We start from the raw sequence: 24,584 nt of genomic DNA, 5'->3' as shown, positions 1-24,584 counted from the left end.
CCTCATCACTATCAACCAACTGTACATTTCCCTTTACGTCTGCCAATTTTAACTGACTGTCATGTTTCATGGCCATTTTCTGAAGTTCAAACTCTCTCTCTTTATATTTTTCCCTGATCTATATCTCCCCTTTTCTTTCTTTTTGTTCTGCTAGGGCTATTCTTTCTGTTTTCCTTTCTTCTCTCTTTTTTTCCTCTCTCTTTCTCTCTTTCTTTTTCCTCTCTCTCTTTCGTATTCAAGCTGCTTTAATTCTTTCTCATGTTCCATTTGTTTAATTTGTAACTGAATTTTTGCCATTTCCAATGAGTCAAACTGTATCTCGGGCAACTTTAAATGCTTAGCCACCGCCATAATGACCTCATCTTTTCGCATTTTGTCAGGTAATGTTAACTGTAATGTTTTTGCCAAAACTAACAGTCTGCTTTTAGTCTCTGTCCGTAAGGTACTGCGTATGACCGTCTCCACCCCCAAAAACTTCAGAGCCTCTGAAAGAGCGATTGTCCACAACACACTCCCTCCTTAAACTGAAATCCCTCACCTGAAAAGCACCCACAATATGCTCACCCCTCACTGTCTTTAAGTTCACTAAGCCAATCCAATAGATAGACTTTTATACTCCTTGAGCCCACAATTTGTTATGGGCCAGGGTTTAGAGAACCCCAAAGTGTATCATGGAGTTCACCTGACCCAAAACGTTTACTAGATTGTGGTATGAGGAGCACACGGCCCACTCTACAGGTGTGGTAGAGCAGAAATGGAAAAGTATTTTTTAAAAGCAAAATAATGTTTATTCAATGAACTCAAGTTAACCTGTTTAAAACATACAGTGAACACCTTAGCAACCATCAATTCAACTACAACCCCCAAAGAATACAACACTTAAGTAATCCTTAAGCTGTCCTTGTAACATCCATAAGACTTTTAAAAAAAAGAACTTTTAACAGAAGCACATCAAGTTAAAGTCACTACTGAGAGAAGTTATTAGTTTTAAATCACCAAAGGATCGATTTACATTCTTTAGATTACAGAGACAGAGACTAATACCCATTCTGGCTGTGACTGCAGATATCCAGCTCTGAAACCAAAACTAAAACACACCCTGCAGCAAACAGCCTAAAACGAAAGTAAAAAGCTGACATATAGCCCAGCTCCACCCACTCTCTGACATCACTGCAGTAATAAAACACCCATTTCTCACTACAGATATTTATATACACACCCATTTATAAGCACCCATTTCTTGAAGGTACTCTCACATGACACAGGCTACAACAGGTGGCAGCAGTGGTATTGCCTCTGGGTCTGCAGTGTGATTGAGGAGAAGTGCCATGCCATATGACAAATTGAAACCAGATTCCTCCATAGTCATTGACAGTAATTGGTGGCTGTCTGCCAGACCAGTTAATGCACCCAACATCTTGGTGGATAAAACTCTGAGATCCCCATCTGAGTCCTCTGCAGTGAAACTCATTTGTGACTTCATCCTCTGATGCACTGGTAACTAAATCATTCTTTACCCCCAGGCTGCCTGCGCCACCCTCATTATCCATACGGAACTCAAATTTATGCTCATCTTCAAGTATGTGCACTGCACAGTGACATGGTGGTGCAGTGGTTAGCACTGCTGCCTATGGCACTGAGGACCCGGGTTCGATCCCGACCCTGGGTCACTGTCCATGTGGAGTTTGCACATTCTCCCCTTATTTGTGTGGGTGTCACCCCCACAAATAAAAGATGTGCAAGGTAGGTCGATTGGCCACGCTAAATTTCCCCTTAATTGAAAAAAATAATTGAGTACTCTAATGTGCACTGCCGATATCTGAACTGGTGACGGGGAGTGTCAGATCAAGAAATGGACGTGGTGAGAGTGGTAAGCAAGAGATCCATGGTCACATCATCAGCAGTTTACTGCTCATGCCAAATTTAAGGATGATGGTGAACTGGGAGTATAAAAACGCCAATCAGGAAGAAGATGCCATTGTCCTCATTGAGTTTGCAACGCTGCAAGCTCCGTCACAACTGGCCCTGATGCAGACAGTCATCTCCTCTACACAGAACTCGGGAGAGCCTTACAGAGCTGGGTTCACTACATTTCTGTGCTGCCCACTTGATCTGCATGGGCAGGTAACGAATTGTGACCCCAGTGCCCAAAAATTGGGCTATACAATTTCTAGTCCTAATTCTCATTTAAAGTCTGAAAGTTCTTGTTGTAGAACATAGAACAGTACAGCACAGTACAGGCCCTTCAGCCCATGATGTTGTGCCAACCACTTATCGTAATCTAAGATCAATCTACTGCTGTCCAGGTGCCTGTCCAAGAGTCGCTTAAAAGTCCCGAATGACTCAGACTCCAGCACCTTCCACTGGCAGTGCATTCCACGCACCCACCATTCTCTGTGCAAAGAACCTACCTCTGACATCTCCCCTATACCTTCCTCCAATCACCTTAAAATTATGTCCCCTTGTGACAGCCATTTCCATCCTGGGGAAAAGTCTCTGGTTATCCACGCTATCAATGCCTCTCATCACCTTGTACACCTCTATCAAGTCACCTCTCTTCCTTCTTCGCTCCAGTGAGAAAAGCCTTAGCTCCCTCAACCTTTCTTCATAAGACATGCCTTCCTGTCCTGGCAGCATCCTGGTAAATCTCCTCTGCACCCTCTCCAAAGCATCCACATCCTTCCTATAATGAGGCGACCAGAACTGGACACAATATTCCAAGTGTGGTCTAACCAGGGTTTTATAAAGCTGCAGCAAAACCTCACGGCTCTTAAACTGAACCCCCCTGTTAATGAAAGCCAATACACCATACGCCTTCTTGACAACCCTATCAACCTGGGTGGCAACTTTGAGGGATCTATGTACGTGGACCTCAAGATCCTTCTGTTCCTCCACACTTCCAAGAATCCTGCCTTTAACCCTGTATTCAGCATTCAAATTCCACCTTCCAAAATGAATCACTTCGCACTTCTCTTCCCACAAGATAGTAATCATGGGAAACGTCCTTCTTAAATTGAGATTAAAGTGTATTATTGAAGTAGTCCAGAGATATCTATTGGAAATGTTCAGAATTAGAAAGGATTTTGATAAGATTATTAGGGGAGGCATTGTTGATTGTCATAAACATTCATCTGATTCACTAACGTCTTTTAGGGAAGGAAATCTATCGTCTTTACTTGGTCTGGCTCCAGATCCACAGCAATGCCCCCAGGAATGGCTCAGCCAGCGATACCCACATCCAATGAAAGATTATTCCAACCTTCAGCAACATAAATTTAAGATCATCACCAAATGAATTAAAGGAGTATTTTTACATGGAGAGAACTGTTGAAATGTGGGGATTCCCTAGCAGAAATATTAGTGGAAGCAAATCCATATAAAAATAAAACAAAAATTGAAGAGTATGGTGAAGAGAAAGGAAAATGAGAGTAAGTGGCTGGCTTTTCAAACAGCCAATATCCGTGATGAGTTTAATAGTTTCTTTATGTGCTGTATGTACCTACTCTTAGGGCATATTCGCGCAAAATGTTCCTAATTCTAAAAATACAGGTTAAATCTGGCAACTGTTTTGACTGCATGGAATGCCAGTGTCGCTTTCCTAGTAATTTTAGATGGTGTTATCCATTCAGTATTGTTTGATGTGTTTATATTTTGCCATGAAGGTAATTTTGTTTGAGGGTTGGTTGTTTAATATTCTGGTCTTAGACTTCACCTAATCTGTTTACGATTGTTGTTTCAGAATTTTGTCGTCTGACAGCAACGTTCAAGACTTTCAGAAGCTCACGGAAACTCTGCACATCTTTCTAAATAATGAAGAGGTATTAAAATAGCTTTTGAGAAAATAGAATGTTTAAACCTTTCTTCACTTTGTTATTAGTTTTTTGCGTTGAATAATACAATAAAGGTTGATGCATAACAAATTAGTTACTTGATCCCTATTTGCGTAAGAAAATATGTCTTGGAGATTACTCATGTTTCTGTTTTGTTTTCTATTTTGCCTGTTTAACTTTTGTTGCTATAGGAAATGTTATTCAGATAGTTTATTTATTTTTTCAGACAAATATCTCTGTTACGAGATTCTCTGTGCAGGATTTGCATGAATGCTTTACTCATGAAGAGTACAGGTGAGTTGCAAACAGGTTTTTGTCTGGCAATGTAAATGAACCTTCGGTGTGCAATATGATCTGTGTGTGCATGCTATTGAGTCTCTAATTGTTGCCGTACTTCATTGATATTCATTTTGCTTTGTACTTTTTCTTTATTCACTGCATGAGCAGAGCCTTATAATATTGATATAAAGCTACCATTAATACATAATTCAAAACTTTGGAGAGAACGTACAGAACTTGATCAGTTAAGGACAAACTGCATTTACCGGGCCATTACATCATCATTTACATATTAAATGTTAATGGCTTCGAGGCTAAGATCGAGTTTATGTTATTGATTCAGACTTGTTGAATAGACTTCATTGGTTTGCAACAAGTGGGATAAATGATCACACCAAATACCCTGGATGAAAAAAACACTTAAAATTCTGATTGAAAAATTTCAAAGATCTTTGACAAAACTGGGGAATCTCTATTGAGATTGTAGCAACTTCCTCTGCACTCAGTTAATAGTCTGTGTGTCTATCTCAATTTGATTTTCTGTCTCAGTTCTTCAATCTAATTCCCTTGCATGCTACAACTGAAAAACATTGAAATTGTGGATTGCATTCCAGTAGAGATGTCATTTATGGGAACTGGGACAGTTTTCCATTTTTGATATCTAGTTACAGCATCCAGGTATAACATGCAAACTAAAGATACGTCTATTCTTCCCCAATAATATGGTTTAACCCACTTAACCCCATAATGTTTTTCATTTTCATTCACACTACCTTTTCTGAAATTGCCAGTTACACATTTTTTTAATGATTTAATAAAAATAAACATCTGTATAAACCAATTACAATTTGCAAAAGCCCACAGTAGAGTTAGCCTCCAAAACTGAACTCCCCTTACACCCCTTCCCTTTTTCTTCATTGGTTTCCATTATCATACATAATAGCATCATACAGTGACACATATATTACATCGTGGTAAATTGCTCCTATTCAGCTGCCTGTATTTAATGTTTTTATGAGGGTTTTTTATACAAAACAAAGATGAATGTGAACATAGAAACTATATACATCAGTTACCACTCACTAAATCTATAAACATCACTTACAATGTCTATTTCTCAACAAGTGCCTAGTTTTGGCTAGGTCCCCTGCTCCTGACATTCTCCTGCCGTTCAGATACCCCTCCCCTTTCTGTTATCTGCCATACCTTCTTTGCTCATTGGTTTTCCAACCTGGCCCTGTTGGGGGAGCATAGTGCTACGTACGCTAGTGTTAAGTATGGTTGGGTTCTGTGTTTCTTTGTTCCCTCCCTTCTGTCTTTCCGCCCCCCCCCCCTCTTGTTTGTGTCTGTGGTTCTTCTGTGGAAGCCCCTCCCCCTGGCTGTTGGCTACTTCATGGGAATGTCACTTTAAGAAATGTTTGTCTTCTCAAGTGGCTGCAGTTATGTCATTGTGTGGGTGGAGCTGGGCTCTGGCTCTGCTTTTTACTTTTGTTCTGAGCTGGAAGCTGTTTTTGGCTCTGAGTTTTAGTTTTGTTTCCAGTTGCAGAGCTGCATTCAAACCAAGGAAGTGTATTTTGGCCTCTCTCTGCATGCTAAAGAATGTGTCTCCACATCACTTGATGATTTCAAAGTAATACCTGTTTCTGTAAGGAATGCAAACCTACTGTCTTTGTTAAAATGTGTCTTTGACTTATGGCTGTTGTTAGGAAAGTTACTAAGGGTTACCTATAGAATACTGTATCTTTGGCGGGGGGATGGGGTATCAGTACTGGTAGTTGATAAGATGTTTACTATGTGTTTATAAAATGTTAATTGGATTCATAGAATAAACATTGTTTTGTTTAAAAATACTTTAGATCTCTGTTGCATCACACCTGTAAAGTAGGCCCTTGTGCTCGCCATAACCAAAATCCATTAAAAGTTGTGGGTCAAGTGAACCCCATGATATACTTTGGTGTTCTCTAAACCCTGGCCCATAAAAAATTGTGGGTTCATCTGGAATAAAAGTCTATCTTTTATAATTGGGTTGGCTTAGTGAACATAAAGACGGTGAGGGGTGAACATATTTGTGGTTGTTTACCAGGTATGGTATTCCAGTTTAAGTAGGGAGTGTGTTGTGGACAATGGCTCTTTCAGAGGCTCTGAAGTTTTTGGAGGTGGAGAAGGACACACGCAGTACCTTACGGACAGAGACTAAAAAAAGGCTTTTTAATTTGGCAAAAACATTGCAGTTAACATTACCTGACTGCATACGAAAAGAAGTACTTACGGTGGTAGCTGAGCATTTAAATGGCCTGAGATAGTCTGACTCATTAGAAATGGCAAAACTTCAGTTACAGATTAAACAACTTGAACATGAAAAAGAATTAAAGCAGCTTGAATACGAAATGAGGGAAAAAGAAAGAATAGCCCTAGCAGAACAACAAGAAAGAGAAAGGGAGGTACCGATCAGGGAAAAAGAAAAAGTGAGAGAGTTTGAACTTCAAAAAATGGCCATGAAACATGACACTACAAACAAATCTTGGAACAGATTAGCGAATGGCTCCCATGTTTTGTGGAAGCCCTCTTCCGGCCCCTGGATAGCAAATTTGATTTACTTCATTTGGAGAAATTCCGATAGTTCAGTCAGCCAGTCTGCAACTGTGGGTGGTGCTACTGATCACCAGCCAAGCAGGATTCTCTGGCAGGCAATTAGGGAGGCAAAGGCAGGGGTCTCGTTTCTCCCCACCATAAAGAGTTCTGGATGTTCTGAATCATAGAAGACTGCCACTCTCGGGGATGACTCCACCCTCATCCCCACAATCTTGGACATCACCTCAAAGAAGGCTGTCCAGAACCCGACAAGCCTGGGGCTGGCCAGAACATGTGGGCGTGGTTAGGCGACTTCCTTGGCACCGTTCACATTTGTCTTCCACCTCTGGGACGAGCCTACTCATTTGGGTTCTGATTAAATTAGCTCTGTGTTCTACTTTCAGCTGCATTTCTGTCTGTGCGGAGTCTGGACGCTCTCCCCGTGTCTGCGTGGGTTTCCTCCGGGTGCTCCGATTTCCTCCCACAGTCCAAAGACGTGCAGGTTAGGTGGATTGGCTATGCTAAATTACTGTTAAATTGCCCTTAGTGTCCAAAAAGGGTAGAAGGGATTATTGGGTTCGGGGATAGGGTGGAAGTGAGGGCTTAAGTGGGTCGGTGCAGACTCAGTGGGGTGAATGGCCTCCTTCTGCACTGTGTGTTCTACGTTAGGCTTAGCCTCGCACATGTGGAAGTTGAGTTGACCCTGTGCAGTGCTTCGCGCCAGAACCCCACATGATTTTAAACCCTAGATTCTTCCATTTTTCCCTTGTCTCGCCCAGTGGTGTACGTGCCTTCCCAGTAGTCGCCCATACAGGTCTCCGCAGTTTCCCCTCCCTGTTATGTCCGTGTCCAGTGGGTCTTCTAATAGCGATTGTTGCTGTGGTCGTGGGTATATCTTTGTTTCCCTATGTAAGAAGTTTCTGATTTGAATAGATCTTAATTTGTTTCCCCCGGTCATTTGGAACCTCTCCGTCAGTTTCTCTAGTGTTGTCAGTTACTGTCAGCGTCCCCCCCTGTCCTTTCTCCACCTTTTGAAGATGGTGTCCATTTTGGCTGATGCAAACCTGTGATTGTTGCAGATGGGGCCGTAATGGACATCTCGATTAGACCAAAGTGCTGCCATAGTTGATTCTACGACCAGAGTGTGGCTATCATCACTGGGCTCGTTAAGTGTCTAGCCGATGGGGATGGGTAAGAATGCTCCTCCATTCTTACCCATTCGGTCTCCGGTTCCTTTATCCGTTCCTACTCTTTTTTTTAATATAAATTTAGAGTACCCAATTGAAAAAAAAAAAATTTCCAATTAAGGGGCAATTTAGCGTGACCAATCCACCTACCCTGCACATCTTTGGGTTGTGGGGGCGAAACCCACGCAAACACGGGGAGAATGTGCAAACTCCACACGGACAGTGACCCAGGGCCGGGATTCGAACCCAGATCCTCAGCGCCGTAGGCAGCAATGCTAACCACTGTGCCACCGTGCAGCCTATCCATTCCTACTCTTTATGCTGTTGCTGCCCAGTGGTAATATTGCGGGTTTGGGAGGGCTAGGCCCCCCGCCCCCCCATGCTTCTCGGTCTTTGCAGGACTTTTTGTGGGGAACCTTGGTTCTGACCCCCCCCAAACAAAAACGCCATGATTGATTTTTCCACTGGGTTGGAAAGGCCTTGGGGATATAGATCGGTATGGATCTGAATAGGAAGAGGAACCTGGGCAGTATGTTCATCTTGATTGTCTGCACCCTCCCCGCCAGGTCCGTTTTAACTTCCTCCACCAGGCTGGTCAGGTTCCACTTGTGGATCTGTGTACAGATATGGGCAGTTTGGATCCCCAAGCAGTGGAATTTGTTTTGGGCCTGTTTAAATGGCTTTCCCTCCAGCTCTGCCCCTCCACCTTGCGGGTTCACCGGGACAACCTCACTTTTGCTCAAGTTGAGTTTGTAGTGCGAGAAGGTTTCAAACGCTTCCAAGAGTGCCATGATTCCCTCCATGCTGCTTTGTGGGTCTGTGACGTAGAGGAGCAGGTCATCCGCATAGAGTGAGACTCTTGTGTTCTCTGTCTCTCTTCGGATCCCCTACCAGTTCTTTGCTGCTCTGAATGCAATTGCTTGTGGTTTGATCACAAGGGAGAACAGCAGCAGAGACAGCAGGCATCCCGTCCTTGTGCCTCTGTGTGGCTGGAAGTAGAACTGGAGGTATTCGTCTGAACGCTTGCTAGGGAGCGATATATAGGAGTTTCACCCAGTTTCACCCATTCCAAGTGGTTTGCTTATGTCAATTCAACTCTGTCGAATGCCTTTTCTGCATCCAGGGAGATGATCACCTCTGGTGTTCTCTCCCCAGATGGGATCATTATCACTTTCAGCAGACACCTGATGTTCGATGTTAGCTGGCTCCCCTTGACTAAGCCCGACTGGTCTTCTGCCACCACCTCTGGTATACAGTTCTCCAGTCGCTTAGCTCGGATTTTGGCCAGTATTTTTGCGTCTACGTTTAGCAGCGAGATGGGTCTGTAGGAACCGCATTCTGTTGGGTCTCTGTCGTTTTTGGGTATCAGCAGGATTGAGGCTTGTGCCAGCGTAGGCAGCGAGTCTGTGAACATCACCCGCAGCTGAGGGGCCAGTGCTGCCGTAAATATTTTGTAGAAGTCCGCTGGGAATCTGCCTGATCCCGACGCCTTCCCCGCCTGCATAGAGATAATGCTCTCCACAACTTCTCCAGTTATAGTGGTGCTTCCAGCCCCTGTTTCCTATCCTCCCCGCAACTGATATGTCCAATCCATCGAGGAACTGTTTCATTCCCAAATCCCCTGTTGGGGGCACGGAGGTGTACAGCCCCCAGTAGAAGGCTTCAAATGCCTTGTTGAACTTTATCGGCTCCACTACTAATTTGCCTCTGCTGTCTCTGACCTGGGCTATTTCCCTCGTGGCTGCCAGCTTTCTCAGCTGGTGAGCCGCCAGGCAGTTGGCTTTGTCTCCATACTTGTACAGGGTCCCCTGTGCCTGGCGGAGTTGGTGCACTGCTTTCCTTGTGGAGAGCAGGACAAAGTCCATTTGTAGCTTCTTCCTCTCCGCCAGGAGCTCTACGGTCGGTGCCTCGGAGTATCGCCTGTCTACTTCTAGTATAGAGTCAACTAGCTGTCGCCCATCTGCCCTCTTTATGCTTTGAAAGCAATAATTCCTCCTTGATCACTGCCTTGAACGCCTCTCGGAGAGTGGAGCGTGAGACCTCCCCGTTCTGGTTATTAGTAATATTTTCTTGCAGGAAGCCTTGTTGGCCAGAAGGACCATGTCCAACCTCCAGCTTCGCATCCATGTAATGTGGAATGTGGTCGGAGATCACGATCGCGGAGTATTCCACTCTTACTATCCCTGGAAGTACTGATTTCCCCACTACAAAGAAGTCAACTCGGGTGTATATGTTATAGAACATAGAACAGTACAGCACAGAACAGGCCTTTCGGCCCTCAATGTTGTGCCGAGCCATGATCACCCTACTCAAACCCACGTATCCACCCTATACCCTATATTATGTACCCTTCTCCCCTGGGTGGGTGAACCGCCATGGATCCACTGCCCCAGTTGGGCGCGTACACATTCACCAGGACCACTGGTGCCCCATCCAGGACACCGCTGGCCATGACCTACCGTCCCCTTGGGTCCGTAACCGTCCTCGTCACAGTAAACATCGTTCTCTTATTTAACAGTATGGCTACCCTCCTGGCTCTCGTCCCATAGCAGTAATGGTAGGTCTGACCCGCCCAGCCCTTCCTTACCCGCAGTCGGTTCCTCTCACTCAGGTGTACCTCTTGGAGGAAAACTATGTCAGCTTTCATACTTCTCAGGTGGGCGAAGACTCTGGATCTTTTCACTGGTCTGCTGAGTCAGCGTGGTGGCACAGTGGTTAGCACTGCTGCCTCACAGCTCCAGGACCCAGGTTCAATTCCTGCCTCGGGTCGCTGTCTGTGTGGAGTTTGCACGTTTTCCCCGTGTCTGCGCGGGTTTCCTCCGGGTGCTCCGGATTCCTCCCACAGTCCAAAGATGTGCGGGTTAGGTGGATTGGCCATGCTAAATTGCCCTTTAGAGTCCAAAAAGTTAGGTGGGGTTACTGGGTTATGGGGATAGGGTGGAGGTGTGAGCTTAAATAAGGTGCTCTTTCCAAGGGCCGGTGCTGACTCGTTGGGCCGAATGGCCTCCTTCTGCACTGTAAATTCGATGATTCTACGTGGCCCCGACATTCCAGGTGACTATCCTGGTGGTTTTCTTTGAACCCCCCTCCTGCGAGATCAACCATACTTAACTTGCGGATGCGCTCCTGCACTCTGGGGATCCCTTTCTTAGTGGACCGTACAAAAAGGCCGCGGTCACCGTTCTCACAACAAGGCCGGGCCCCTGCGCTTCGGAGTTTCCCTTCGTTTGGGGACCCTCCAAAGTGGCTGTTTGTGGTGCCCTTGCTCCCCAGCTCTGTTTACTCCTCTAATTGTCCCCCTCGTTGCGAGGCGAGTTCTCCCCTGCGGGTGACGTGCCGCAACCCCATCCCCCGACTCGTACCCCCTGGCGCTAGCTTTCCCGCTATTGTGGTGGCCCCATCCTGGGATCGGCTGTGTGTCTACCCTTTACCCGCTATCTATTTTCCTCACCCCCCTCTTGTGCTCTGCTGCACTCTCCTTCTTACTCTTTAGTTCTTGTATTGTAAGCGAGGCAATGCAGTCCCGCACAAAGTATTTCTCAGGCTGATTAAAGTCCTTTCGGGTGATCCTGTTCACCGCTGTCTCTGCTGCTGTTTTCTCAGCCTGTTCTCCAGGACAAATTTGCCCACATCCGTAGGGGCTGTGAAGAAAAGCTCCTTGTCCTGGAGCCGAGTACACCATCCCAAATTTGACTTGCCGTTTGTACACTGCCACCATCGCCCTGTTGAATTCTGTCCGGCACCAATTACTTGGTAAATCTGGTGTCCTTCCCAGTTGCAGGTCCTTGTCTGCCTGGCCCAGCGCAAGATTCTTTTCCGGTCTTGGTACGGGCGCATTTCCGTGATTATCACCCTCAGCTGCTCTCTAGCCCTGGGTTTTGGCTGGAGCAACCTGTGGGCTCTGTCTATTTCTGGCGGGTTGGAGAAGCTGTCCCTTCCCGCAAGGTTTTCCAGCATCTGAGCTACATAGTCTGTGGAGTCTGTGCCTTCTATCACTTCCGGTAGCCCCACTATTCTTAAGTTTTGGTTCTCCATGTTTCCTGATTTCCCTTTCAGACTTCCCTGCGTCACGACCAGCCTCGCTATTTCCATCTCCAGGACAGCGATCCGGTTGCTCTGGTCTTTTTCTAATTATTTTATGGTGTTCCCCTGGACCTCCAATTGCCACTCTGCCTTGTCTAGGACCACCTGCATGTTGCCATGGCCTCCGTGACCGCCACCCTGACTGCAGCCTGAATATTTGTCGTTGTCTCGTCCCTGTGATCTCTTAATTCCCTGGAAAGGAACATCTTCCATCCACCCTCTGGTGAGGGGAGCCCCTTGTGCGGCTTGCAGATCCTTCTCGCTCTCGTGTGGCCGGCACTTCGTCGCCTCCTGCATCTGCCACCTTGGCCGCTTATTTCTCCCAGTTCTCCTCTGCTTACAGCCTCTGGAGTTACTGTTGTCCGCATCCTCTCTTGTAGTATTACAATAATACTAGGGTGAGGGACTACTTTTTTTTTCACCTGTTTTAATAGGCTATTTTGGGAAGAAGCGCCTATTTTTGGGTTAGTAGGAGGAGAGCCACCTGGTGTGTGACTTCTCAGCACATCCCCGTCACCGGAAGTCACGTTTCACATTTATTTATGAGGAATTCTGTACTGTGGTACTGTGGCAAATAGCCAAATAGAGTTTAGGTTTGGAATGCCAAAACTTATTGGAAACATTCAACCAGCAAATATCAGATTTTGCTCTTAGTAGAATAAGCTGAATTCAAACTCGGGTCGGAGAGGTGAAAGTACAGCATGCTAATTCCATTACAGGCATTATATTATAAACTAGAATTAAAGAACTATCTTGTACTGTAAAACAACACTTCCATTGTTCTGAATAAAATTGCATTTTTGCAGTTCGTAATTTGGTATAGAACTCTATTGTTATGAAATTGGCTGCTGTACAGAGCAGCACAGATCTCATGTCTCTATTAATTATCATAGAATAGAATCCCTTGTGTGCAGAAGAAGAACACTCGGCCCATCAAGTCGGCACTGATCTAACCTGCACATCCCTGGACAATAAGGGACATTTTATTATCCACCTAACCTGCACATTTTTGGTCTGTGGGAGGAAACTGAAGCACCCGGAGGAAACCCACGCAGACACAGGGAGAACATACAAACTCCACACAGACAGTCACCCAAGACCGTAATTGAACCTGGGTTCCTGGTGCTGTGAGGCAGTAGTGCTAACCACTGTGCCACCATGCTGCCCCAAAGTACTTCCAAAATACATCACTTAATAAGGAACACTATGCACATTGCAACATGTTATTTTCATGGAATGCAGACAGCCTCGAAGATTAAAAGGATAATTGAGGCTTAGATCCTATCTAGGTTTAAGGAGCATCAAAATAAACCAGCAAGAAGGAGGGGTGATCCTTGTGCTCTCCAGCATCTCAATTTCAGGTGATTGTGAGACAGAACATTCCTGCTAAGTTCTAGCTTTATTTGAGCTTCACCTGCAACAGGCACCTGGAGCACTCATTACAAATAGGCAGGAACTGTAGGTGACAATGCATTCATAGTTTAGTCTGAGTTTGTTCATTTACCGATTGCTGAAAGACATTCATATTCTGACTCAACTGTTGTTTAACATTTTCTATTTTTATTTTGACTTGAAGTTAACTTCTATCTACGTTTTTGCATTGTGTGAATTGCATTTATGTCTAACTATACACATAGTTTGGTTTCTTGGAGTTTCAGTATTATTTGATCAAACATAATGTGAAAATAAGTAAAAACTTATTATTTTCATAGCACCTACTTATGATCTGAGGATATGCTGAAACTCTCGTTAATCAACTAATTATTTTTGAAATGCATTCATTGTGTAGAAACACTTGGCAGTCAACCTGTATCAGAAACCACAAACATGAGATGAATGGCCAGTTCATTTGTTTTTGGTGGTGGTGGTTGAAAAAAATACTTGCATTTATAATGCACTTTTCATAAACTTCGGATGTCTCAAAGCGCACTACAGGCTATGAAATACCTTTGAAGTGTAGTCACTGTTGTAATGTAGAATTGATGCTTATTGGACCGATCATTGACTTTTTCGATCGGTGATGAATAGACACCCATCACCAAAACATCACAAGGCCCAAAGGTCCACGAGGAAGGAGATCAATGTCTCCGCCCTGAAACAGCCCACCTGAACAAAGGAATTCCAAGTGTAGCTCAGAACAAATCTGGAAAATCTTCACACATCCAACTCAATTCCAGAACAGTGGGACCAAGTAAAGTTAGTTGTACTAAACGCCTGTGCCCAAACCATTGGGTTTGAGTGTCTTCATATCCAGGACTTGTTAATCAGAAACGATGCTGAAATGTGTGACTAGTCATCACAACCTGGCAGAACAACCTGTGCTCTCAAGTCAAGAACGCAACATTCCAACAGCTCAACCGCCAAAGACACATCTTGCAGGTAAAGGACAAGTAGTGGGAAGAGAGAGTCTGAGAGATAATAATCTTTATTGTCACAAGTAGACTTACAGTAACACTGCAATGAAGTTACTGTGAAAAACTCCTAGTCACCACATTCCGGTGCCTGTCCGGGTACACGGAGGGAGAATTCAGAAGGTCCAGATGACCTAACAGTATGTCTTTCAGGACTTGTGGGAGGAAACCGGAGCACCCGGAGGAAACCCACGTAGACACGGAGTACGTGCAGCATCCGTGCAAACAGTAACAAGCCAGGAATCGAACCTGGGACCCCGGAGCTGTGAAGCAACAGTGCTAACCATTGTGCTATTGTGAGATCCAGCAATATGCTTACTCTCATGACATGGAAAGCTTTTTTGGAGCCACTAGGAATATCTACAGACCAAGGTTAAATGGACATAATCTAGAACTGGGCCAAGCAAAGCTATGTAATAGCTTCCATATTATTTACAATATACCTGACAAAATGACTCTTCACCTCATCAAAGATCAACTGCCATCTGGTGTCAATATTAAATATCATCTCGAAGGGAAAATCACTTTAACCTCAGTTACCTCCATGCCATAACTAAACTGGCCACCTAGACATACATGATCTACACTCTGCAGGTGACTGCAATGCCATTGCCCACTCTGCATCAGATTTGCAAGTCACTCTTGATCTTTTCAAGGGAGAAATGTTGGCAACAACACAAGAGAACTTTCAGCTCATCTTCCAATAATGCCATGGGATCTTTTACAATTTCCTAAGCAATCAGAACAGGAATGATCTTCAGTTTTAATGCCTTATTCAAAAAGCAGCACCTCCAATGGCACAGTATCACATTGGTTCTGTACAATAAGTACTATTTAACAACCATATAGCTCAAAAGGTCTTCATTGAATCCCATATCCTTCTCCCTCATATGCTTATTTAGCTTCCCCTTAAATTCATCTACTCCTTGTGGTAGCAGGTTCTGCATTCTACGGGTACCTATCGGGCAAGATTAAATGGACAAAATCCAGAACTGGGCCAAGCAATGCTGTGTGATAGTCTCCATACTGTTTTCAATCTACCTGATGGTAGCTGCTCACCTCATCAAAGATTAACTGCCCTCTGGATAAAGCAGTTTCTCCTAAATTCCCTGTTGGATTTCTTAGTAAGTATCTGATATTGATGACCCTGGTTCTAGTCTCCCCTGCAATTGAAAACATATTCTAAACATCTGCCCTATCAAACTCTCAATCATAAAAATCTCTGGGTCACTGCCGCCACCCCTTAAGTTTTTTTTCTAGAGTTAAGAACCCTACCATTTACAATTTGTAGCTATAAATCTTTCAGCTTTGGTCCCATACGAGCAAATCTTTCTTGCACCTTCTCCAATACCTCTACATTTATGATAGAGACCAGAACTATGCACAATATTCCCAAATGTAGCCTGATCATGGTACAAATGGAACCTAATATTTCTGGTTTTCAATTCTATTCCTCTAGAGCTGAACCCCAGCGTTCTGTTTTATTTTTTATGGCCGTATTAATCTGTGCCACTATTTCTGATGATTAGTGTATTTTTAACTCCTCGCTTCCAATACGCTATTTGGTGGTTTAGCAGGAAAATTTTACATGGAGGTGCAGGTGAGATTGTGTGTGAACAGGGGTGGGTTAAATTACTAAAAAATTAAAGCATTTGGGAAGCCAGCTCAAATTTGCAGTCTTCCAGCTTTTACTCCAATAGGGCAAGTGTCAGACAGTCAGGCCATTTCCAGGAATAACAGCTGGGCATTTATGTTAATAAAGTTGGAATTCTTGGATGTAACCTGCTATGACCAGCCAGGCTTGCTAGACCCCAAAAGACCACAAGAAATCTGCAGCAAGGCAAGGACAGTGTTGGCGAAAAAGCAAATGCCTTCACAGTGCTAATACCGGGTGGAACATAAATACTGTCTCCCGGTTCTGTAAGTTTGTGTTGCCTGCCCCCCCCCCCCCCCCCCCCCCCCCCCACCCTTGGGGATTGGGGACCAAACCTCACCACACCTAGGAGCAAAATGAAAGCAAAGTGCTGGAAAATCTCAGCAGGTATGGCAGAATCTGTCGAGAGAGAAACAGGTAACATTTCCAAGTACAATATGATTCTTTGGAACTGAATGGGATTGAACCCCTCCTCCAAGGAGTGAACTCTTTATTCTTACCAAAATGTGCTTCCTTATACAACCATTCTGCCACCTACCTACCCAATTTATGTTGTGTTTGAAATTGTATTTCTGATTCCCAAATTTAAATTGTTTGTATATTTAAGTGCCAGCCTAGAATAGGCTTGCAACAGGGCTTAGGGCCACAATCATCTGGCTCAGTCCAGAGATGCATTTCTGGTGAACTGAAACATGGTACAAAGAGATGGGTATGAATTACAGGTAGTAAGAAGCTTCATTTCACAGCGAGTGAATGTACAGGGGAACAGTAAAATCTAATTTAACTTAACTTAATTCCACTTCTTTCCCTGAAAACATGGAAGAAGAAAGTATGTGTTGTATCCTTTTCATTTTCTGTTTTTGGCCTTGCCCTTCTTTCAGGGCACTTCTAACTGCAACAGTTGCCTTTAATTTTTAACTTCCCGTAACCAAGTCTCCAACTGTCTGCATATATAGCCCTTTGATGCCCAGCCAAAGGGTTTGTTGCAGCACATTAAAAAAAATTAGAGCACCCAATTCTCCTTTTTTTTCCAATTAAGGGGCTATTTAGCATGGGTGAAACTCACGCAGACACAGGGAGAATGTGCAAACTCCACAGTGACCCGGGCCGGAATCGAACTCGGCTCCTCAGTGCCATGAGGCAGCAGTGCTAGCCACTGTGCTGCCCCAAGATGTTTTTATGGAATTGTAAGAAGTCTTACAACACCAGGTTAAAGTCCAACAGGTTTGTTTCAAACACGAGCTTTCGGAGCACAGCTCCTTTCACCTGAGGAAGGAGCAGTGCTCCGAAAGCTTGTGTTTGAAACAAACCTGTTGGACTTTAACCTGGTGTTGTAAGACTTCTTACTGTGCTCACCCCAGTCCAACGCTGGCATCTCCACTTTATGGAATTGAACATGGAGTTTGTGAACTAATCCGAAAGCCAGCCAGGAGCCAAACTGGGATATGTTGTAGCACTGAAGTCCTCTTTTCTCCCTTCAGGCATGAGTTTTAAAGAGGCTATTGTCATGTTGAATGGAGACCATCCTGGTAGATGAGCCTGGAATTCGACAACTGATCCTTGCCTATATTGTCTCATTTTTTAAGCTGTAACGTTGCACAAAGTTCTCTGCCTTGTTTTAATACACAGCTTCAATACTCGCAACTTGCGGCTTCCCCACTCTCTACCCTTTTTTAAAACGTGCAGATTTATCTCTGAATATTTTCTATTTCAAAAACAAATCAAAACTCCTTAATTATGACACTTGGTTATTATATAGTTGTTAGTGCATTGTTCAATTGCCTTGAGATCATGTCTTAAAAACTTAATAGACTTATTAGAGGAAGTAATAAGGAGGATTGGTGAGGGTGATGCAGTGAATATTGTGTATATGGATTTCAGTAAGCCATTTGAGGCCCCACATGGCAGACTGGTCAGAAAAGTGAGATTTCATAGGACACGGTGCAACTTGACAGATTGGATCCAAAATTGCACAATGACAGGACACAAAGGGTAATGGTCGTTGCATGATTTTGCGAATGGAAAACTGTTTCCAGGAGTGTTCCACAGGGCTCACTGTTGGGATCCTTGCTGTTTGTTGTATATATTAATGATTTAGGCTTGCATGTGGATTGCACGCCTGGGAAATTTGCAGATGACACAAAAATTGGCCGTATAGTTGATTGCGAAGAGGATAAGCTTATTTGCTTGAGTGGAGTGAAGTCGCAAATGGAATTCAATCCGGAAAACTGAGGTAATGCATTAGGAAGGGCAAGCAAAGCACAGGAATACTCAATAAACGGGAAGATATTGAGAAGAGTTGAGGGAGGAAGTAAGAGATCTTGGAGTGCATGTCCACATTGAAGATGGTAGGACAGGTGAACACGGTGGTCAAGAAAGCATATGGAATGCTTTCCTTTATTGGATGAGGTATATAAAAGCAGGGATATAACGATGGAACTGTTTAAAACACTGGTTAAGCCACAGCTGGAATTCTGTGTACAGTCTGGTTATAATTGCTCTGGAGAGGGTGTAGAGGAGATTTACAAGAATGTTACCAAGGCTTGAAAATTGCAGCTATGCAAAGAGATTGGATAAGCTAGGATTGTTTTTCTTAGAACAGAGGAGGCTATGGAGTCACCTAATTGAGGTATACAAAATTATGAGATGACGAGACAGGAAATACTTTCTCTTTGTTGAGGGCTTGATTACCAGGGGCAAAGGTTTAAGGTGATTGGTAGAAGGTTTAGAGGGGACTTGAGTGTCTGGTGTTCACAACCAAAGTTGGTGGTGCTCAACTCATTTAGAGGTGATCTGGTGCTGTAACCTGCAAGGCTATGGACCAGGTGCTGGAAAATGAATGACTAGTTTATTTTTTATCTTTTTGGCCAGTGCGTACGATGGGCTGATGAATGGTCTCTTTCTGCACCATATGTGGTTCAAGAATGCAGTGCACCACCATCTTCTCAATGGCAATTAGGGATAGACAATAAATGCTGGCCTCGACAGTGAAACAAAAGATGGAGGATACAATGCTAGCAGCATTTCTGGACCATTCGAATATAGAGTCCAAATATCGAGATGAAAGAAGGATTATAAACAAGAATTATGAGGACAGAGACCCTTTTTGGAGTTTGGCAATTATGGGGAGGGTGAACTCCAGGAATAACCAGAGGTTGATCAAGAGGTGCTTCAGATGCAACTCTTAAATATAATTATGCATTGAATTGCCCAAAAATGAAAAGCCGGGTTTTTGAGACAACATGACATGGAAGGCAAGAAAGACGATACTGACCAATCAGAAGGAATCATATTGGTGACCAGAAAATTCAGTCTGGTAATAAGTATCTTAGTGGCAGATGTATCCAGTTACGCATTTCTAGATAGTGGGCATATGTCCAAGGTATGTGGAATCGACTAGATTACGTGGATTCTTTAATTAAAGAAGACCGATTATAAAATTTAAAAATATGACAGCTCTACTTGATTCGGGTTTGGTGATGATAACATGATGAAATGACCAAAACGAATAGTACTACTTTGTAAAATAGAAGAGGTAAATCACTATCAGTACTGATGTGTTAATTAAAGGAAGTATCTTTACTGTAAAGTACGACTTGGAGATCAAATCTGTAGATTTGTTATTCGCACAGTCTTTATTGTATTTCTTTAAGGCCTATCATCTCCAGACAGAACGTTAAAGAGGTATTAATGGCAGCTGGAGATAGGGATTGCAAGGTGAAGAAGAAAATTGTTACAAAAGTATATTGACAATTTGCACATCCTTCCGGACATAGGTTGAAGATTCTGTTAAAGAATACAGGGATACTGGGTGAGGAATATACAAGACAAGGATATTAGTGAAAAATGTAATAATTTTGGTAAATACAGTAGAAGGCCATCATGACCAGGAGTGAATCTTCCATTTGCGAGAGATTTTAATACAACCGTAGAGCTGAACCTCTAAAAGTACAATGTAAAGAAAAGATTTTTCTTCTGCATTATGTAGTCATTGTGACTAGATTTAATCTGTCAGAGGACTTCCAGTGGCGGCATGCAGAAGAAAGTTGCACATAAGGTAGCTCCCATCTTTTCTGCCTGGTTTCCGGGGGGATTTTGGTGGACAAACCAGGCCCATCTAATTGTATAAGACACTGGTTGGCAAAAGTATGTTGAAAGTTAACAAAAGTGCTGCTGGAAAGAAGGGTACGAGTGGTAGTCGTTCAATAGAGTCAGAGAGTAGGAGGGAAAATAGCGGAGATGACCTTGGCAGATGTGGTCACTCTTTTTACTCTGGAAATGCTGACTGGGGTAATGGTGCATGAATTCGGAAAAACAATGTGATAAGCATTTTGAAAGGCAAGGAAGAGAGGTGATGGAGACTCTCAAAGGTTTATTGAGGAGGCATTTGGCCCGATACGGTAGCGGGGGTGGATGTTGGGTAGGTTACGGGTGGATGTTGGGACAGTCATCTAACAATCGGACGTAGCTTTCTCACGGTGTCCCGATCGCAAGAGAAGCGCCCAATGGTCGATACCGACATTTAACTTGTGAATGGCAGCCACTGCCTGCTTTTAAATGAGAATAAAATTGGACTGTATGCAGTCGTCCAGCCATAACTGGCAGCAGTAGCAGGTCACGCGCCCTCTCTCTATGTACGTACTTTTGGCACCAAATCACGGAAGAGACCTTCTAGCTGCTAGCAAGCAAGGCAAGTGAACTGTGAAGGTGGATCGTTTTGTTATTCGAGACACATTAGGCAGTGTACCTATTGGCCAGGATCTCACATCTGAATCTACTGGAAAGAGTTGCTTAGAATCCACAGCAGACCAAAGAAATGCTCGTGTTAGCTCTGAACAGAGCTCCAGGGCCTCTGGTTAACAGCCTACAAAGAAGAAACTTAACTCGGGAGCAAAGTAGTATAAAAATGATTTCAGGAGGTATGGTTTTGCCAATTGTGCCTTTGCAAATAAGGATGCAAAGCCCATGTGTGTTACATAGAACAGCACAGAACAGGCCCTTCGGCCCTCAATGTTGTGCCGAGCTATGATCACCCTACTCAAACCCACGTATCCACCCTATACCCATAACCCAACAACCCCCCCCCTTAACCTTACTTTTATTACGACACTACGGGCAATTTAGCATGGCCAATCCACCTAACCCGCACATCTTTGGACTGTGGGAGGAAACCGGAGCACCCGGAGGAAACCCACGCACACGGGGAGGACGTGCAGACTCCACACAGACAGTGACCCAGCCGGGAATCGAACCTGGGACCCTGGAGCTGTGAAGCATGTATGCTAACCACCATGCTACCCTGCTGCCTGTTATATGCAGGAAAGTACCGACAAATGAGAGGAGGCATTTCAGATTTTGAAAGAGGTGGGTGAAAAATTCCGTTTTTGAGGTTGAGACCCCAGAGTCAAGTTATTAACTTACAACTGACTCCAAATGAAAAGACTAAGCTTCTATACCTGACCTGTGACAGCACGTTAAAAACATGGCAAAGGTCCATGATACTGTCGGCATTCTAGAGTAGCATCTCCCAGGAATATCCAGTGCTGAATAAAACAAGCATTTTGTGCTATTGCCCTTCAAGGTGACCAATATGTACGAGATTGGATTTCCTGGTCTCAGAAAGATCAAGACAGCATTAAGGAACTGGCTAAGCTCTGCACCTGATGTGCGCATTGCCCTCTCCTCCTGTGAACCTGATTGGAGTGAGATCGTGAGGACCAAACAGGCTCCCCTTCCACATTAAAAGTAAGCGAACGTGCCATGGGTCACAAATGTCAGCTGGAGTGGGTCCTGAAAGTCACCAGTTGGCAAAAGTGGGTCCTGGGAGGAAACAGTTCAATAAACACTGATTTAGTGTAAGGGAACGCAGTGGTTATGTTACCTGACTGGCATCCCTGAGGTTTATGAGATGAATATCTGTGTTCAAATCGTGGAGCTGGGAATCAAACTTGGAAAAAAAAGCTATTAGTAATGGTAACCTTATCTCATAGAATGTCTTTCCACATCCAGTCATGAATGGTAGTGGACAATCAAACTACTAACTAGAGGAGGAGGCTCCACAAACATTCCCATCTTCAATGATGAGGGAGCCCAGACTAGGCAGCCTAGTCAGCCAAGAGACTAGGCAGCCAACAGCAAGAAGTGCCGAGTCGATGATCCAACTTGGCCTCCTACCGACATCCCCAGCATCATAGATGCCAGTCTTCAGCCACTTAGATTCACTTTACATGATTTCAAGCAACAGCTGAAGATACTGCAAATGCTGTGGGCCCTGAACAAAATTTCAGCAATAGTACTTGTGCTCCAGAACCTGCCTTATAAATTCATAAGATAGCAGAATTAGGCTATTTGGCCCATCAAGTCTGCTCCACCATTTGATTATGGCTGATCTTATCCTAGCCTTACTTCCACTGTCCTTTCTCCGTAACCCTTCAACCCATTACCAATTAAGTATCTGCCTTGCCCCTAGCCAAGCTGTTCTTTTACAGCTACAACACTGGTATCTACTCGGCAATGTGGAAAACTGTCCAGGTAAGACCTTTACACAAAAAGCAGGACAAATCCAGCCCAGCCTATTACCACCCCCATTAGCCTTATCTCCATCATGATGGAAAGTACTATTGGCAGTGCTTTAACTTGGCAACGGTTTGCTCACTGATGCTCAGTTTGGGTTCTGCCAGGGCTGCTCAGCTCCTGACCTCATTGTTTAGTCCAAACATGGGCAAAAGAACTGATCTCAAGAAGTGAGGTGAGAGTGACTGACATTTAAAGCCAGCATTTGATCAAGTGTTACATCAAGGAGTCCTAACAAAAGTCAATGTAGATCAGTGGGGAAACTCTCCATTTGTTAGAATCATGCCTAGTAGAAAGGAAGATAGTTGTGGTAGTTGGAGGTCAATAATCTCACTCCCAGGACATCGCTGCAGGATGTCCTTAGGGTAGTGCCCTAGGTCCAAACATCATCTTCAGCTTCTTCATCAATGACCTTCCCTCCATCATAAAGTTACAAGTGGGGATGTTTGCTGATGTTCAGCACCATTCAGGACTCCTCAGATACTGAAGCAATCTGTGTCTATGTGCAGCAAGACCTAGATAATGTTCAGGCTTAGGCTGATAAGTGGCAAGTAGCATTTGTGCCAGGCACTGACCATCACCAACAAGAGAGAATCTAACTACTGTCCCTTGACATTTAATGGGATTACCATCACTGAATCCCCACTATCAACAGCCTGGGAGGTTACCTTTGACCAGAAACTGAACAGGACCAAATTATCTCCTGACTTCACAAAGCCTGTCTGAGACACAAGGCAGAAGTATAATAGAATACTCTCCACTTGCCTGAATGAGTGTATCTCCAACAACACCGAAGAAGCTTGACACCATTAAGGACAAACTGGTAATCTGGAATGGCCTGTATTTTAGGCCCGATAAAATTGGGCACTCTAAGTTAAGAATTGGATATTTTAAACCAAACTAGTCAACTCCAGGCAGGATAATGGGAATTCAAACTTGACCAAACTCAAATACACTAAGCACAGACAAGCTGCCAAGACATGTCTGGGCCTGTCTTGCCAATCACCCACCAGAGATAATCTACTTCATTCATATGCATTGATTTGTTTTTGGTTGCCCAGATCGAGCCAGACTTTCTGGCACCTAGAGTTCCCGCCATAACCTTGTAAGGCAACAGGTTACGTGCGAACAACACCACCGGAGCTGGACACCTAGGGGCGGGTTCCTACTAACTAATGTCCCGTTGAGCAACCATCACCAAGCCCCTTGGGTATTGTGACCCCCCTCCCGAGACTGCATTAACCAAGGGCCAGAGAAGTTTCTGGAAAGGTGTGAAGGGAGAGGGATAAAGGTAGACCCCCAGTACACACCCTCGCGAAGACTCAGCGTGGAGGTGACTGTGAGGATTTGGAAGACTGACCAGAGATGGAAGGAAACAGCCAGCAAGACCCACCTTCGCGACAAAGACCCTGAGGAATGTGGGGCTCAGAGAATCCATCTGAGTCCATTGACACGGGTAGTATTATAAATATTGGGACCTCTGTGAATATTATTGGGATAATTTTAGGGTTATTGTTAGAGTTAAATACATTTGTTTGAATTTTGAACTTGTGTTGTCCTTTGCCTTGTCAATAAAAACATCTGTAAAACTTTTGATGAATTAAGTGGTCGAAATGTCTGAAGTTTTACAGACAACAAAAGCAACCACTTGTTTGGCACCCCATCGACAATCTGAAGCATTCACTGACTCACAATAGCAGCAGTGTGTATTATCTACCACAGGGGTGGGCAAACTTTTCCGTGCAAGGGCCACATTCAGAAATTCACAATTTTAAAGGGCCGCATAGTATATTAAGTAAAATAATTAATATTTAAAATAGCCAAAATAAATGGTTTTTAAAGAAGAAAAAAAGCAATTAATTTTTATTAATTAATATTTTAAAGTAGAAACTTCACATGAAACACATGTTGTGCCGAGCAATGATCACCCTACTCAAGTCAACGTATCCACCCTATACCAGTAACCCAATGGCCCCCCCCCCTTTTTTTTTAATGA

At 43.9% G+C, this 24,584-nt stretch overlaps 1 protein-coding gene across 6 annotated transcripts in view; it reads left to right on the top strand.

The window, feature by feature from the left end:
* The window catches only part of swt1 (SWT1 RNA endoribonuclease homolog), a 266,421-nt gene that overhangs the window by 230,113 nt on the left and 11,724 nt on the right, over positions 1 to 24,584 (top strand). For all 6 annotated transcript variants that reach the window (XM_038794629.1, XM_038794631.1, XM_038794630.1 and 3 more), the window contains 2 exons: positions 3,740 to 3,818; positions 4,057 to 4,124. In XM_038794629.1, coding sequence (XP_038650557.1) covers positions 3,740 to 3,818; positions 4,057 to 4,124 — 147 coding nt within the window. The remainder of the gene's footprint in view (positions 1 to 3,739; positions 3,819 to 4,056; positions 4,125 to 24,584) is intronic.

This window comes from Scyliorhinus canicula, chromosome 4, assembly GCF_902713615.1.
Source record: "Scyliorhinus canicula chromosome 4, sScyCan1.1, whole genome shotgun sequence".
Taxonomy (NCBI): domain Eukaryota; kingdom Metazoa; phylum Chordata; class Chondrichthyes; order Carcharhiniformes; family Scyliorhinidae; genus Scyliorhinus; species Scyliorhinus canicula.
This window is presented reverse-complemented; position numbering and strand designations above follow the sequence as displayed.